At 32.6% G+C, this 14408-nt stretch overlaps 2 protein-coding genes across 13 annotated transcripts in view; one reads left to right on the top strand and one right to left on the bottom strand.

The window, feature by feature from the left end:
* Positions 1-2584: 2584 nt before the first annotated feature.
* The window catches only part of LOC124459419, a 12905-nt gene continuing 1081 nt past the window's right edge, over positions 2585-14408 (bottom strand). Inside the window, exons 3-6 of one of the 3 annotated variants that reach the window (XM_047008880.1) lie at positions 14282-14330; positions 13751-13831; positions 12629-12747; positions 2585-2642 (exon numbers count right to left, since the gene is read on the bottom strand). In XM_047008880.1, coding sequence (XP_046864836.1) covers positions 12646-12747; positions 13751-13831; positions 14282-14330 — 232 coding nt within the window. In that variant the 3' untranslated portion in view covers positions 2585-2642; positions 12629-12645. Of the gene's footprint in view, positions 2643-3257; positions 4326-11971; positions 12131-12628; positions 12748-13750; positions 13832-14281; positions 14331-14408 lie in introns of those variants that run through there. The other 2 variants (XM_047008877.1, XM_047008879.1) reach the window with 2 other exon arrangements.
* Positions 4228-7635, top strand: LOC124459395. Of its 10 annotated transcripts, XM_047008863.1 has the most exons (5): positions 4314-4531; positions 4772-5014; positions 5485-5572; positions 5637-6596; positions 6639-7635. In XM_047008863.1, the coding sequence occupies exons 2-5, from the start codon at positions 4869-4871 to the stop codon at positions 7170-7172; spliced, it is 1728 nt and encodes a 575-aa protein (XP_046864819.1). In that variant the 5' UTR covers positions 4314-4531; positions 4772-4868; the 3' UTR covers positions 7173-7635. The 10 variants fall into 10 exon arrangements, with proteins under 10 accessions (XP_046864817.1, XP_046864821.1, XP_046864809.1 ...); XM_047008861.1 differs by having other exon boundaries at positions 4228-4459; positions 5637-7635; XM_047008853.1 differs by having other exon boundaries at positions 4266-4535; positions 4770-5014; positions 5637-7635.

The following is a 14408-nucleotide window of genomic DNA, read 5'->3' as shown; positions in this document are numbered from 1 at the left end:
CCAAAAAAAGTAGATGCTGTTTTGCCATCATAGGCTCATAAACGCTTCCTGACTAAGTATACCGCGTTCTTGAGTTTCCTTGTTCTTGTCCAATAGTGAACTTGTGGTTCATAGTGACCTCTTCTATTAATTCTAACTATTCTCGATGTCTTGTAGCTATTTTAAATAATCTGTAGAACGCTTTGTTCAAAGTACTTACTTTTACAACAATACTTTTACTTACTTTTCTAATTAATAATTAAATGAATAGTGGACAAATGAAGACTTCAAGTTGCTGATGTATGATTAATATGATATTTTACTTTTGTTTTATAAATAAATTTCTTCAATTAATGTTTCTTTTCATATCTTATAAATTAAAAGAATGAAGTCGTAAAGACTTCTTCATTTTCTCTTAAACGTCGATTTCATATCGATCGTTCAATAGCAGTTTTGACTTAATTATTGTCTGATAATCCTTACCTAAACTCAACAGCATTTGTTTAAAAATGTCCACAATTACTTTGATTCATGAGTAAATTTCTTTTCAGCGAATATGTCTTTTGATATATATATACATTTCATAGGAAGTCTTATAGACTTCTTTATACGCCATTGAACGTCGATTTTTTTTATATAGATCATTCACAACACTAGATTTGCTATATATACATTTCATAGGAAGTCTTATAGACTTCTTTATACGCCATTGGACGTCGATTTTTTTTTATATAGATCATTCACAACACTAGATTTGCTAATTCTTGTATATCTTAAATTCAGCAGCATTTTGCAAAATACACAGTATTACTTTTGATTCATGAGTAAATTTTTACAAATGAAGGCTTCTTTTTATCTATACATTTCAAAGAAGGAAGTCTTATAGACTTCTTTATATGTCATTGAGCGTTGATTTTTGAAATATCATTCACACCACTGGATTGACTTAAAAATTTAATCAAAATCGTTGGCACACACAACATTTAGTTTTGTTTCATGAAGGAATGTTTGTTTTAATCCCTTACACATTTCAAATGGAGGAAGTCATATAGACTTCTTTAAATGCTTTGAACATCGTTTTCAGATAGATCGTTCACAACAATTGTTTTGATTTATTATCTAATCATTTCTACCCTAAACTTATAGCTAGTACTCGTCTACCAGCAGCAAAATACGAAGATAATGATTGCACAACAAAAGGTTAAACAAACTTTTCGTGCAAAGTTTAAGAAAAGGGAAAATTTTGAATGTGTGCACAAGTAAATCCATAAAAGACGCTTTCTGTTGCTTTCATTTGAATATCCTATCAATTCAAATCAAACGAAATGAGCTTCTGTGTTTTCACCCATTTGATATATATTATAAAAATTGCAATATTAAAACAAAATATTAACAGAAAAGATTACTACAATAAAAGAATATTATAACAAAAATTTTCAAAATCGTTTTTGTATAAAAAGAACCAGGCAGTCAATGGAAGTTTTAGCGTCATATAATTTTGAGTTTCCTACCTTACTCCTCCTTTGTTCTCTTCCAGTTGTTTTCATAGCGATCCGTTTTATCTTTGCTTCAAATTTCAACTAGGATACGACTTTTGTTGCATTCTTTATGATTGCTCATAGTAAATTCTCAAGAAAAATAAGCTTCTTTTCCTATAGAATATAAACACATTTATTGGCAAAATGTTCTTAAAATAGTTTTCAATAACTTTTTCTAAATTGTACTCAAGTAGCGTACATCGTATTTCATTGAAAATCTTTCTCGCCCATTGAAATGTTATCATTCGACTTATTGAATTGAAGAACCTGTAGCCGTCAAACTCTTCAAATTTTTCCCAGTATCCCACTCCATTCAAAGATTTTGTGGGTATTTTCGTAGTCAAGCTTGTCAATTTTGCATAATTCGTGCCCAGTGTTCTTCATTTTCACGCGGAACAAAATTCGCGCCAATTTTATCGAAAGTCAATGTCCACCATGAACCAACATTTTCATATTTTTCACATATCTCAAAATTTTCGCTCAAAGAGTCAAAAGAACATTTTTACGAACAAAAATCAACCCATGGGATAAATATCCCTCCTTATCGCTTATTTTGCCATACTATTACTTTTCACCTAGAATTTTTACATATTTTTGTGTTGAAACGAGGAAGATGTCGGTCGCACAACTTTCGCTGAAAAATATCGATTCAAAAATACGCTAAAAGCAAAATATTCAACAAAGTTTCACTTCGAAGTATTCAAAACACTAGCAGTCACCAACACACTGAAGTAAAAGAAAGAAAGACTTTGAAACATACAAACTTGCCGTTTTATACTGTCAAGTTTCTCACAAAACAAATACACCGTCGAAGGCACGCAGTTAAACGGCGAATTGCACAAAACAACCGACGAAAGATTTACAAATAAAACAATGCGTAACTATACATCAAACAAGGCTTTTGTCATCAGATTTATCAACATTTGAAGTACGTTTTAAAACAATAAATCAAAATTTCACTAACCTTCCTTTCACTTTCGAGTCTTGAGGGCATCTACCGTTGTGTAGAAGTGATTGACGTTTATTAAGATCATTTGGTGGCCGATTTCATTGGTTGATTTCGATAGGCTCTACAATTGTTATTGGGTAAATTTTGAGCTCTTAGATCTCTGATTGGCTAAATTTCTACAATATGTTAAATATTAAAAGTTATCCCAGGTAAGTGAAAGGTAAATTAGGTAATGCACTTTTGATAACGTCTCTCTTTGAAATAAAATAACATTAAAAAAAAAGTGTTTCTGCTTTCAAATATAATCATCCCAAGTTGAGAACATACAATTTTTTAATGGCTAAAAAAAATTTATAATGTTCAGGTTAATGATGCAACTCCGAGAGACGAAGAAGTTTTCATTGATATAGTGCAAATCCCTCATGAGATACCATGTTTGGTGCGTAGTGTAAGCCACAAAAAATATGATGAAAACGCCAATTTTCAAGATATTCATGGCTGACATTTATATCTTCTTGACGGAGTTAAATTCTTTCAGTTCGCCTTTGTTAAATCTCCTGTAATATTTAGCACTACACGAAGTTTGATGTTCAACTGATTTAAAATCAATATGGCGTTTCTTCCTGATGAGTGGCAAGATGACAACTGTCAAAAAATTGCCATCTTAATTTTTTTGACTCTGAAGATGACTACCGCTAAGGTTGTCGAAACGTCAGTCAACAACAACAAAAACAGTCCTTCTCAGGACTATACCAACCTAGACGATCTACATCTACAAACATGTAACGAACTCCCGGGTTCAAACCATTTATTTTAAAATAGAATTAGTTGAGAAATTAGTACAAATTGCATAAAACTCCTGTATAAATGTTTCAATTTAAACTACAACGACCATCTATGAACGTTAGGTTGTGTTGAATACAGAATACAGAAATCAGAAGCTAATTATTCTATTAGTTGCAATACGTTTGTGAAAAAGTCTTCCACTTCGACATGCGTATAATTCTTGAAGTGTTCGTATAAAGAAAAGTAACTGTTTTCTTTACATAAATTTCCCCATGTAAAAAAGTTAATTCAAATCATCCGTGTGAAAGACTACGATCCAGACCTCATTCCCCATTCCAAAAAGAAGAATGCATAAAGTGATGTTATAAAACATGTTGCTCGGAAGAGGAGTGATCACCGAAGGTTGTCAAGTTCATCACTATTGTCGAACTTTTCCACGAATATTGTTAATGAGTATCGTTATGCATGGTTAGATGTGTAGATGCTTATTAAGATGGTAAATAAATATTATAATCCTTATTCTAAGTCCTTATTTGATTAAAATTTCAACGTTGTTTTAGTATGAAAGTTCCTTCCATCCTATTATATGAAGTTGTTTTAAAGTTCTAACTTTTAACTTTTTACAAATGCTTCAGATAAAAAAAGAGTTAAAACCAATATCGTATTTCTTTCTTTAATACATTCGGCACATGAAAAAGTTAAAATTTGAATCGTGCCTTACAGCATATGAAACATTCTGTCTCATTTCCAACTATATACACACTATTCATTCATTGACATACTGTAGTAATTTTGTAAAATAAACGTTTCTCCGGATTAAGAAATGATGTTTAACGAGCTTTCGACTCGCTGCTTCGAGCCTTCATCAGAACAACATTAATGCCTGGATTACCAATTTTCAAACATACTGTATTAATTATACAAACAAGCACGATATGACCATATCAAATTACTAAGGTTCTCGTTCGTTCTAAACAGACGTCAGAGCATAAATAGACATCAAACGTCAAGAGAAGGGTATTAAAGCTTTCTTTATTGAGCCATTTACAAACATAACGATGTTTTTCTGAAACCTAAAAGAGAGCAATTTGTTTGATCAGTATTACAAGTTTCATTGAAATGATGGACTATTTAAATAACCGTCTGTCGGGCTGAAACATGAGATGTGATGATACACAGTATTACGTGTACGATATTCGTAGTCAAGGTAAAATTTCAATCCAAGTTAAGCATCTTTGTATTTCATGGAGTTCATCTTTATAGAAACGTTTGGAAAAAGGTAAGATTTACTCTGCGGGAAGATTAAAGTCTTTCTTTAAATGGATGGAAACGTTTTAGAAATTGGTGGAATCTATAACTAGACATATATCAAATAACTGAATGGATATGTAAAGATGTTTTCGCAATGAACAGTTTCTCATTTATGTGTGTACATTATCGATTCTCCTTACTGTAAAGAGTAGTACAATTTGAAAGAATGTCTATTCCCTACCTTATCTACCTAAATGCTGTTTGTTAGTCTAGACTATAAACAGACAACACGCGTTCTTTAGTGCGGGAGAGACGCCTATGAAAAATTGATGCTGTCTCGATGATTTAACAGGGAAGATAAACAGATGTCTTTTGCAAATGATGGTGTCCACCGTGATATGGAAAACGATAGAGAATATACAAAGATGTTTCCATATCATGGTAGAGATGACTACCTGGCAACGTGGCTACCAAACATTAAACAAAGTAAAAGTGTTTGGTTCAGCGATAGGTAACAGCAAAATAAACCTTGTGTTTCTATATATGATTTCAGGTCATGTAGAATATACAGGATCTACATAAAAGATAGATACATGGTACTATGTACGCACGAAAAGTGATGATGAAATATTTTATATTTACAGAATAAATAATCTAAGATATCCACATTTCATTTTATTTAACATATGGCTGGTTAGCGGAAGTTGAGTAAAAGTCTTTAGCCAACTGCAACAGTTTTTAGATAACTAAAAAGTCTTCAGCTAACTGTTAAACTTTTCATCGAACTAAAATGTCTATGGCTACCTTTTACAGACTTAAGCAAACTAGAAAAGTCTTTAGTTAACTATCAAAGCTTTTAACTAAGTAAAAAGTCTTCAGCATACTGTCAAAGACTTAAGCAAACTTTAAAAATCTTAAGCTAATTTTAAAGTCTTCAGTTAACTGGCTATTCGCGATGCTCCAAATTATACTTATTTTCAGTTGCAAGAGAATTAGAAGGACGAACATTGGTAATTTGTTGTGCATTGTGCCTCAATCCCATCAACAAAGAAAACTAGAAAATCATAAGGTAGAAAAAATATTCCATACAAAGCCAAAGAAACTTAGTTCAATAATTCGCCATTATGTTTCAGAAATACCACGTAACAAAGACGTATAATCTGGCTCTGAAATGTTCGCCAATAGAGCTGCGTGAGAGTAAGATGAAAATGAAAAAATCAAAACTTGAATCTGACTTTCTTAAACGTCCCCTCAACAAAGAGAATTACGAACGACATCCAAAAAAGATGGCGGAAGTCGAAGAGAACAATGAAGAAATGCAAAAAGATATCTTTGACATCGACACTGAAGAGTCACAGAAAGATATGGGTATATTGATGAATATCCCAAAGGGAGAGAATCCAAGAACGAGTCTATCTTTGGTTGAATTACGTCATGATAAATGGGGGACAGTTGGTAGCTTTCATTTTCAAAGAACTGCACCTGTATTGGAGGAGAATTCAAAGAGTCAGTTGAGAGGAGGAAAAGTACGAATAATGCATAAAAGAAATGAAAACACACAATATTTGGCTGACCGCTATAAAACAAACGAATTAATGATACAATGTCAAAGTGTTATGATTCATCCTAAAGTTTTAACGAAGCCAAAAAAACAAGAGGGGACCGAACAAAACAAAGAAATTTCAGCGGTACTATCAACAAAAACCAGCCACGACACTTTGGAAGAAAAAAGTTTGAACGATTCTATTACAGTGCCAACAATATTTCCACAACTGCCGTTTAATAAATCACCTAAACAAGCTTGCAAAAAAGAAATATTGGAGACGGACGAGGACTTGAACAATAAAGATGTCGATAGCCACGCGAGTATACCGCGGAGAAAAGACAAACTTGACAAAGAAAGAAAATCACCATCGACAAAAATCATAATACCATTTGGAGAAAGGGAAACGAAATATTGCAGCAAAATTATCGCCATGAGTGAAACTCAAGTACTTACGTCAAACAAAACAGGTAAAGAAAACGATGCAAGTTGTGAAAAAGGTATTGACATGGATAAAGAAGGTATTGACATGGATAAAGAAGGTATTGACATGGATAAAGAAGGTATTGACATGGATAAAGAAGGTATTGACATGGATAAAGAAAGTCTAAAGAAAGAAACGGCATCCACTGGTTTTAAAACATCACCAAGAAAGAAAGAAGAGTTTCAAGGTAACAGTCTAACGTTTTCACAAATCCAATCTCGATATCTCAAAGATAGTTCCAATTTGCATGAGCAAGTTGGCGTATCCGACGAAAGTCGCGAAACAATAAGAAAGAAAAAACCGCAAGATAAGCATAAAGATCGAATATTGAGAACTCAGTATCTTACAATAAACACGGATGATTCTTTACTGAGAAAATTTCGTATTCCAACTGGTAGAGAGGATAATAACATGTTTGTTGGTCGAGAAAACGACCCGCCGAAAACAACATCACAGAAATTTGGATACAGTCAACGTGGGATAGCCGTGTATAGCAAAGAATTTGTTGGGATCAAGATGAACCAAACTGATGAAGATGGGTTGAGGATGGATAGAAAAGGGGATCGAACATTGGAAAAAGAGGACGATGGTAAACGTGTTGAGTTTCTTGTGAAAAATTCAAGATATTTTAACGAGATATGAGTAAATAGGATTATTAATTTTTATATTATTTTTGCCAATATTTTCGAAGGTTCAGAATTTCTTATTAGCACATACACAAAAAATTTGCTTGATTGCGCTACACGATAGCAAAATTTAAACTTTTAATCTACTTTTATCGTCATAATGTCGTCATAACTGATATCGACAAAAACGAAAACATGAATTCGATTGCTATACGCGTAACAATAAAAACAGGATTATTTTACACTTTGACATATTTTAAAACGATGACAGAGATACAGAGACCGGTGAACACGCAGTGTTTAGAGAAGATGAAAATATGAGCAAAACAAAATTAAATATGTATCATAAATAAACGAACGTCTTTGTTAATGTTGAACAACATAATTATTCCAACGATATACAACAACAAAAAATGGTAGTAAATGTTTTTGGAAGAAATCCAAATGATCAATAATAAAAAACTACATATATCATGTCATAGGTATGTACTAATTTTGTTTATGTATTTAAACTTCCCACTTTTTTCTTCCCACTTTTTTCCTCCCACATTTTCCTCCTCCCACATTCTCCCTCCCAACTTTCTTCCTTCCCACTTTCCTCCTCCTCACTTTCTTTCTTCCCTTCCTCCCCACTTTCCTCCTCCCACTTTCTTCCTCCCCACTTTCCTCCTCCCCACTTTCTTTCTCTCCATTTTCTTCCTCCCCACTTCCTTTCTCCCCACTTTCTTCCTCCCCACTTTCTTTCTCCCCACTTTCCTCCTCCCCACTTTCTTTCTCCGCACTGTTTTTTAACCATTCACTCTATGCATGAAAAGAATTCACTTAAAATCCCGTATCACTCAGCTTTCATCTGCAGTAAAATCAAGGAGAAGTAGAGCAAAAATTTAACGTACAAGAAAGAAACCTCTTAGACAGGTCTTCATGAAAGTTCAAACAAATATTAGTTGTGAAGACAGAACACGTTGTAAGATAAACCAATGGCAACATAATTAAAAAAACACGCAGACATTTACATGTCTTTTACACAAGGCCTGAATACAAGCTATCCAAAGAAAAACTACATCTTGCCTGCACGGCAAAAAGCTATGATTAAAATTGGTCGATCAAAGATAAAAAATTCATTTGCGAAAATACGACAATTTCTAATATTGAAAAAGTCACTATCCAATGACCACTTCATACGATATGATTTGTAGTAATGAATGACTTATTAACAACAATTACAAACGCCATTCTAAACAACTAGTTGTGTTTTCTGTCCATAATTTTAATGGAACAGCTTAAACACAAATTAACATACATGTAAAACAAATTCATTCCGAAACGTGATTAAAATCTTGCCGTGAATTACAAAGCGTAGGTAGCGATAATTGGTACAATCAGCACACTATGACAAACATTTTTAGTTGCGGTTGTAGAGAGACTTTAAAACGTTTTCACGACCTATGTATTTGACAGCGAGTTAAGATAAACGTTCGGCACAGTTATAAATAGCAATATATATAAAAGGGTATTTTGGAATTTGCAAAAAATAGAATTTACGTGTTGTTATCTGGTTGTTTAATCTCATGTTGCAGTCTGTTGTCATCGTCGATAACCGAAGACAACTTCCTTACATATGCCTTGTAGACAAACAACGTAAGCCGTTTCAATTATGAACACGGGAAGTTCAAACAGATCCCACTTGCACGTACAGTAATTAACAAAAATATTTTGTTGCTACCTACGTATCCAAGATGATTTTCTCGCATTGCGTGAAGAGAAAAGACATAAAATTATGATTTATCGATTTATGTTTGATAAATCGTGAACAAAAATGTCATTTTCACAGCCATTTAAGCATTTGGAGTGTATTTTGAAACTGCTAGCAAGTTGAAGCTCTCTTAAGTTGAAAGGTTATTTTTGGGTGTTATAACGACACCAATGAATGGACGGACATAAAATTGGCTTCAAATCAAGAAACACTTAGAAAACTAAGAATGAAAAAAAAATTACAACCAAAAACGCTCCTTCGACATTTCTTGTACAATTTCTAAGCATCCAAGTTGAAATAAACATTTTTATAATTGTATGAATGTACGAAGGAGACGCGTTATTTACTTTATGTGTATGGGAACATAACACTACACATATAAAAAACCAAATGGGGGTGCTAAATTAATGAAGACGAAAAGTCGAAAAATATTGTCACTGGATCCGGTCATTCTGTTATCAATAAATTTTGAACAATGCTCGACATGAACATGTAGGACTTTTCAACAAGAGCATTCACTTTTCAAATATGGTGAACATTACACTGTAACGTAAGGACGAAATTTACTGAAATCAACGTCTATCACGAGTATAAAGCCAGTGAAATTATAGCAACAATTTATAGCAAAAAACTGACTACTTTCAGAATTCTCTAGCTACGCACATAATAAGCTAATACCGAAGTTTGCATTTGAGACAGACTGCTAAGCAACGCTGCAACAGCTCGAGCACTCGGTATTAACATATAGCTAACTAAAATGTCCACATATGTCAGCACGTTTTTTTTATCTACATTCATTTCGTGGAGTTATTTCCCCCCCAATGATTGATCAGTGATAAGCTTGTGTATAAATAGCGAGCATTTCGAGATTGCTCTAGAGAAACGAACAACAAGAAAGCTTGCACGTTAGCATTAATCGAGAGACTTTTAAACAAGAGGAATTTCGTACGATGGCAGTAACATTCGACAGGAAAATTGCATTGTCAGTGATGTTTATGATTGTCGTTTATTTTCAAACAGCGAAAGGAAGGTCGTTAGAAAGACTCGCGCAACAGAAGACGTTTCCAGAGAATCTCAAAGATGCGTCACACGAAATTGGATTTCAGAAAAAAGAGATTACGAAATCAAGTTTTAAATTTCTCCCACAATCTGAGATCGACAAAGGTTTGCCTTATAGAAGAAATATCCCAACGTCGACTGGTCGTATTTAGAATTAAATTCTTTCAATGAAAAAGAAGAACTGAAGAACGAGATTCGACAAAAACGAAATGATATCTCATCAAGTTTTAAATTTCTCCCACAATCTGAGATTGACAAAGGTTTGCCTTACTTAAAGAAGAAATATCCCAATGTCGACTGGTCGTATTTAGAATTAACTTCTTCCAATGAAAGTGAACTCAATCAAACGTAATAACTTTCTAACGTTGTAATTTCCTCTTGCAAGAATGTAAAAATGGACACTTTTACATTTCTTTATTGTACTCGCATGTCATAATAAATCTATCAGAATCACCACATTATACTTAATGAAAAAAATATGTATTATACCTTAAATTATTTGTGAAAATAAGTATGTGCTACCTACTTGTATTGAACGTTCGAAAAATAATTTTTTCACAGAGGTTAACAAGATTACTGGTAATAATCAATGATAATCGTTGAAGATAGAATTCTATAATAGTTCGCATAACCTTAAAAAGTCTCCACTAATCGACATCGGGGAGGAATTTATAAAAAAAAGTTTAAGTTGCGCGTCCGGTTAGCGAATTATATCTCAACCAATCATTTAAAAAACACGAAGAACATTATTTATTTGGAAGTTAAACAATGAAAAAACACAAAAGACATAACATATTAATCATCTAACCAATCAAAATGTTTAAAGGCTTTGCTCACTCGTCAACTAACCAATCAAAATGTTTAAAGGCTTTGCTCACTCGTCAACTAAACAATCAAAATGTTTAAAGGCTTTGCTCACTCGTCAACTGACCAATCACAAAACTTCAAACTCGTATACAAAATATCGCGTATTAGTTTATATTTGAGAACAAAATGATTAAAAAACATTGCCATACTTAAAAAACCGGAGCAAATAAATGTTTAAAATATTTTAAAGATGTAGCAGTTATGTATAGCTAAAGACGCCAACGCTAATAACAAAATATATTCTTACTAAGTGACGGTACATTTGCAGTATAAATATTTCAATAACTCAATAATTCAGAGAAAACTATGCAATAGAAAAAACAGAAAGACATTTCAGTATCCTTTATGAATCATATAGTTATAAACGGTATATTTACTATGAAGAAATTCATCATTATAAAATATCTCCTAAGGTCGATGAATAAAAATATTTATTCAGCCCACGTACAATAACACAACGAATATTACATATAAAAACAGCTGCGTTTTATTGAAGAACATCTGTCATTTTCTTCGAGAATATTCCTCAGCAGCAATGTTGGTTGACAAATGAAATGCTTGCAGCTTAATGATAAAACAGCTCTCGAAATCACCCAAAAACCAAAACACACGCAGTTAAACAGCAATAACTTAACTCATTATTATACTTTAAAAAGACTCGAGTCAAATATCGCTCTTGTCATGGATGGAAAGAAGTTGAAAAATTATTTTTAGTTATATATATCACGTTAGACTAATATAAAAGACAAAGTTTGATCTAGCTAGGCCTTAGATTTGTTGAAAACATATCATAGAAATGAAATTTCGAGCTTTATTCTTTGTCGTGTTTTTATAAATAGCTTAGTAAAAGGTAAAATCTGTTCGTTTTTCTTTCAAAGAAAGAACACGTAGCTAAACGTGGAACAAAAAAACTATTGCGAGTACAAGTTTGCACCAGTCTTATCGACCTATTAACGATTTTTCTTCTAAGCTACATAATAACAACATGGAGGGTATCTTATATATATATTACCATTACTGCTCGCTTTCTGATCACACTACTGTTACCAATAGCTATATAATGTATAAGATTTTAATCAGGGAAGCTGAGCTCCTCCAATACACTCATGATGGACATTAAAAAACCACGGCGTACGTTACATATCTATGTTTATTCGCTTGTTGCGTGAGAAAATTGATAAAAAAAAATTTACGATGATAAGAAGAAGTTCGTTTTCTTGTGTTTATTACAGACACCTTATACTTCAAAACCTCAAATCTTTCCCAAAGCTTTTAGACATGATTAAATCACCAAACTACAGAATATATAAAATAGGAAGTTTATATGTTATGATTCTCCGTATAAAACAGTGCTCGATGCCCGAGAGCAGAGCATAAATATATGTATGTAGTGATGTTGAAAAAAATCACGAAAACTACAGATTATCACGACAAGCCTGAATTTATAAAATATATATATATATATATATACAGAGTATTTAAACAACTTCTTTCTTTCACGAACAGTCGTTCACAAGCACACGCATAAGTGGTTGAATCCGGTGAAAAACGCGAGAGGAAAAGAAGAAAGCTTTTGTTTTCGAATTTGACGGTAGAAATACTATTTTGCCGAGGAAGGGTTTAAGTTGTACAAAACATGGTTAACTCTTAAGTAGAATGTTGAAATGTTTTTTTTTCAGACAAAATTAGTTAAAAAAGGCTCTTAAAAATATGAATACTGTTTTACGAAGTTTGAAGTTTCGTTTCTAGCGCTACCATCGAAGGACATATAAGTAATATCCATAAAAAAATACCTTCATTGTCATAATCTTCAAATTCTTTGTAAGTAAAAAGTCTTGTCCAATTTTTCCAACTCATCACGATAACTTTTTTCTTCTTTCATTAAGAGATTTTGCAGCTGTGCTCGACGAACCTTCGTATACAAAAATATCATTTTAAAAAAAGAAATGACGACAGACAAAACAGTTAATAGAAAGATTTGGCAAACAGTGGCATAAACATCCGGACAGTTTATTAAATCTTCAGAAATTGAAATGAAAACATTTTTGCGAGATGGCTACACTACATCTTAACAGTAAATAGAAAACTTTACGTTTCTTATATGTAGATAACCTAGACAGTTGTTTCAGCAAAAACTGTCAGGTTTAAACAAAATTACAGCTAACAGTTAATATTCATGTTTGACAAAAAGAAAGAGTTTGATTTACGAAGCCAACATACAAAGAAACTATAAATAAATGAATGCCATGATAATATGCACAGAATGCACAGAACAATGCCAAATCCATGCTTTAATCCTATGTCAATCCCTGTAGTCCACACAAATTAATGTTGAATTCATGCCTTAATCCTATGTCAATCCCTGTAGTCCACACAAATTAATGTTGAATTCATGCTTTAATCCTATGTCGATCCCTATAGTCTACACAAATTAATGTTGAATTCATGCCTTAATCCTATGTCAATCCAAGTCCACACAAGTGTGTTGAATCCATGCCTTGATCCTATGTCAATCCTGTAGTCCACACAATTAATGTTTGGTGTCAATCTATGTGTGTGTCAATCCCTGTAGTCCACACAAATTAATGTTGAATCCATGCCTTGATCCTATGTCAATCCCTGTAGTCCACACAAATTAATGTTGAATTCATGCTTTAATCCTATGTCAATCCTGTAGAATTCCACCTGAGTCCAATGTTGAATCCATGTGCTTGTGATCCTATGTCAATCCTGTAGTCCACAAATTATTGAATTCATGCTTTAATCCTAAGTCAATCCCTGTAGTCCACACAAATTAATGTTGAATCCATGCCTTGATCCTATGTCAATCCCTATAGTCCACACAAATTAATGTTGAATCCATGCTTTAATCCTACGTGAATCCCTGTAGTCCATACAAAATAATCATATCTTACCAATATGAGTTCTTCATTTCCATGATGTAACTCTTGCTTAACTTCTTCTGCATGGCGTTTTGCTTTCTTTTTGAAACATGTCTAAGCATAAAATATGAGTGAAGATTTGAGGATAATTATTATAAACAAAAATGTTCTGTTTATTTGTGCATTGATATAGCTGTTGTGATTTTTGTTATGAATTTTGTAGTTGCAATTACATGTTGAATAAAATAATGATATTTTGAATAATTAGTATCATCAATTATTAACTTTAAACAAAATATATGCTAATATATGTCAACTATAAATTTCGCAAACATTACTTGTAGGTAAATTATTCTGTTATTGTCATTTTGGTGAATAGAAATGATGTTGCATTAACAGCTAAGGGCATTAATGAAATCACTGTCAGTTGTAGAGTATTTATGATACAGCAGCTCATAAAATTGGCCATGCTGTGTAAATATTTCTGAGTTTGTTAACTGCAAAAGCAAAAAAAATTATAAACAAATGAATGACAATGCTTCATAAATTATTTCTTTTACTTACTTCATCTAGTTTTTCAACCCAGTCTGCAAGAAGTATTGTCTTTATATCGCTAGAGATAAATCATAAAAAAAAACCATGTGAATATCACTGAACAGAAAATATCGTAGAGATTTAAAAGAAAATTTGA

This window comes from Xenia sp. Carnegie-2017, unplaced genomic scaffold, assembly GCF_021976095.1.
Source record: "Xenia sp. Carnegie-2017 unplaced genomic scaffold, XeniaSp_v1 HiC_scaffold_13, whole genome shotgun sequence".
NCBI classification, from domain to species: domain Eukaryota; kingdom Metazoa; phylum Cnidaria; class Anthozoa; order Malacalcyonacea; family Xeniidae; genus Xenia; species Xenia sp. Carnegie-2017.
This window is presented reverse-complemented; position numbering and strand designations above follow the sequence as displayed.

Excerpts from the sequence above, each read along its gene's own strand:
- LOC124459395 (XM_047008861.1), top strand. The coding sequence starts at position 4,869 with ATGTCTTTTGCAAATGATGGTGTCCACCGTGATATGGAAAACGATAGA. Across the intron at positions 5,015-5,484 it reads AGTGTTTGGTTCAGCGATAG|TTGCAAGAGAATTAGAAGGA; the intron begins GTAACAGCAAAA and ends ACTTATTTTCAG. Across the intron at positions 5,573-5,636 it reads GAAAACTAGAAAATCATAAG|AAATACCACGTAACAAAGAC; the intron begins GTAGAAAAAATA and ends ATTATGTTTCAG.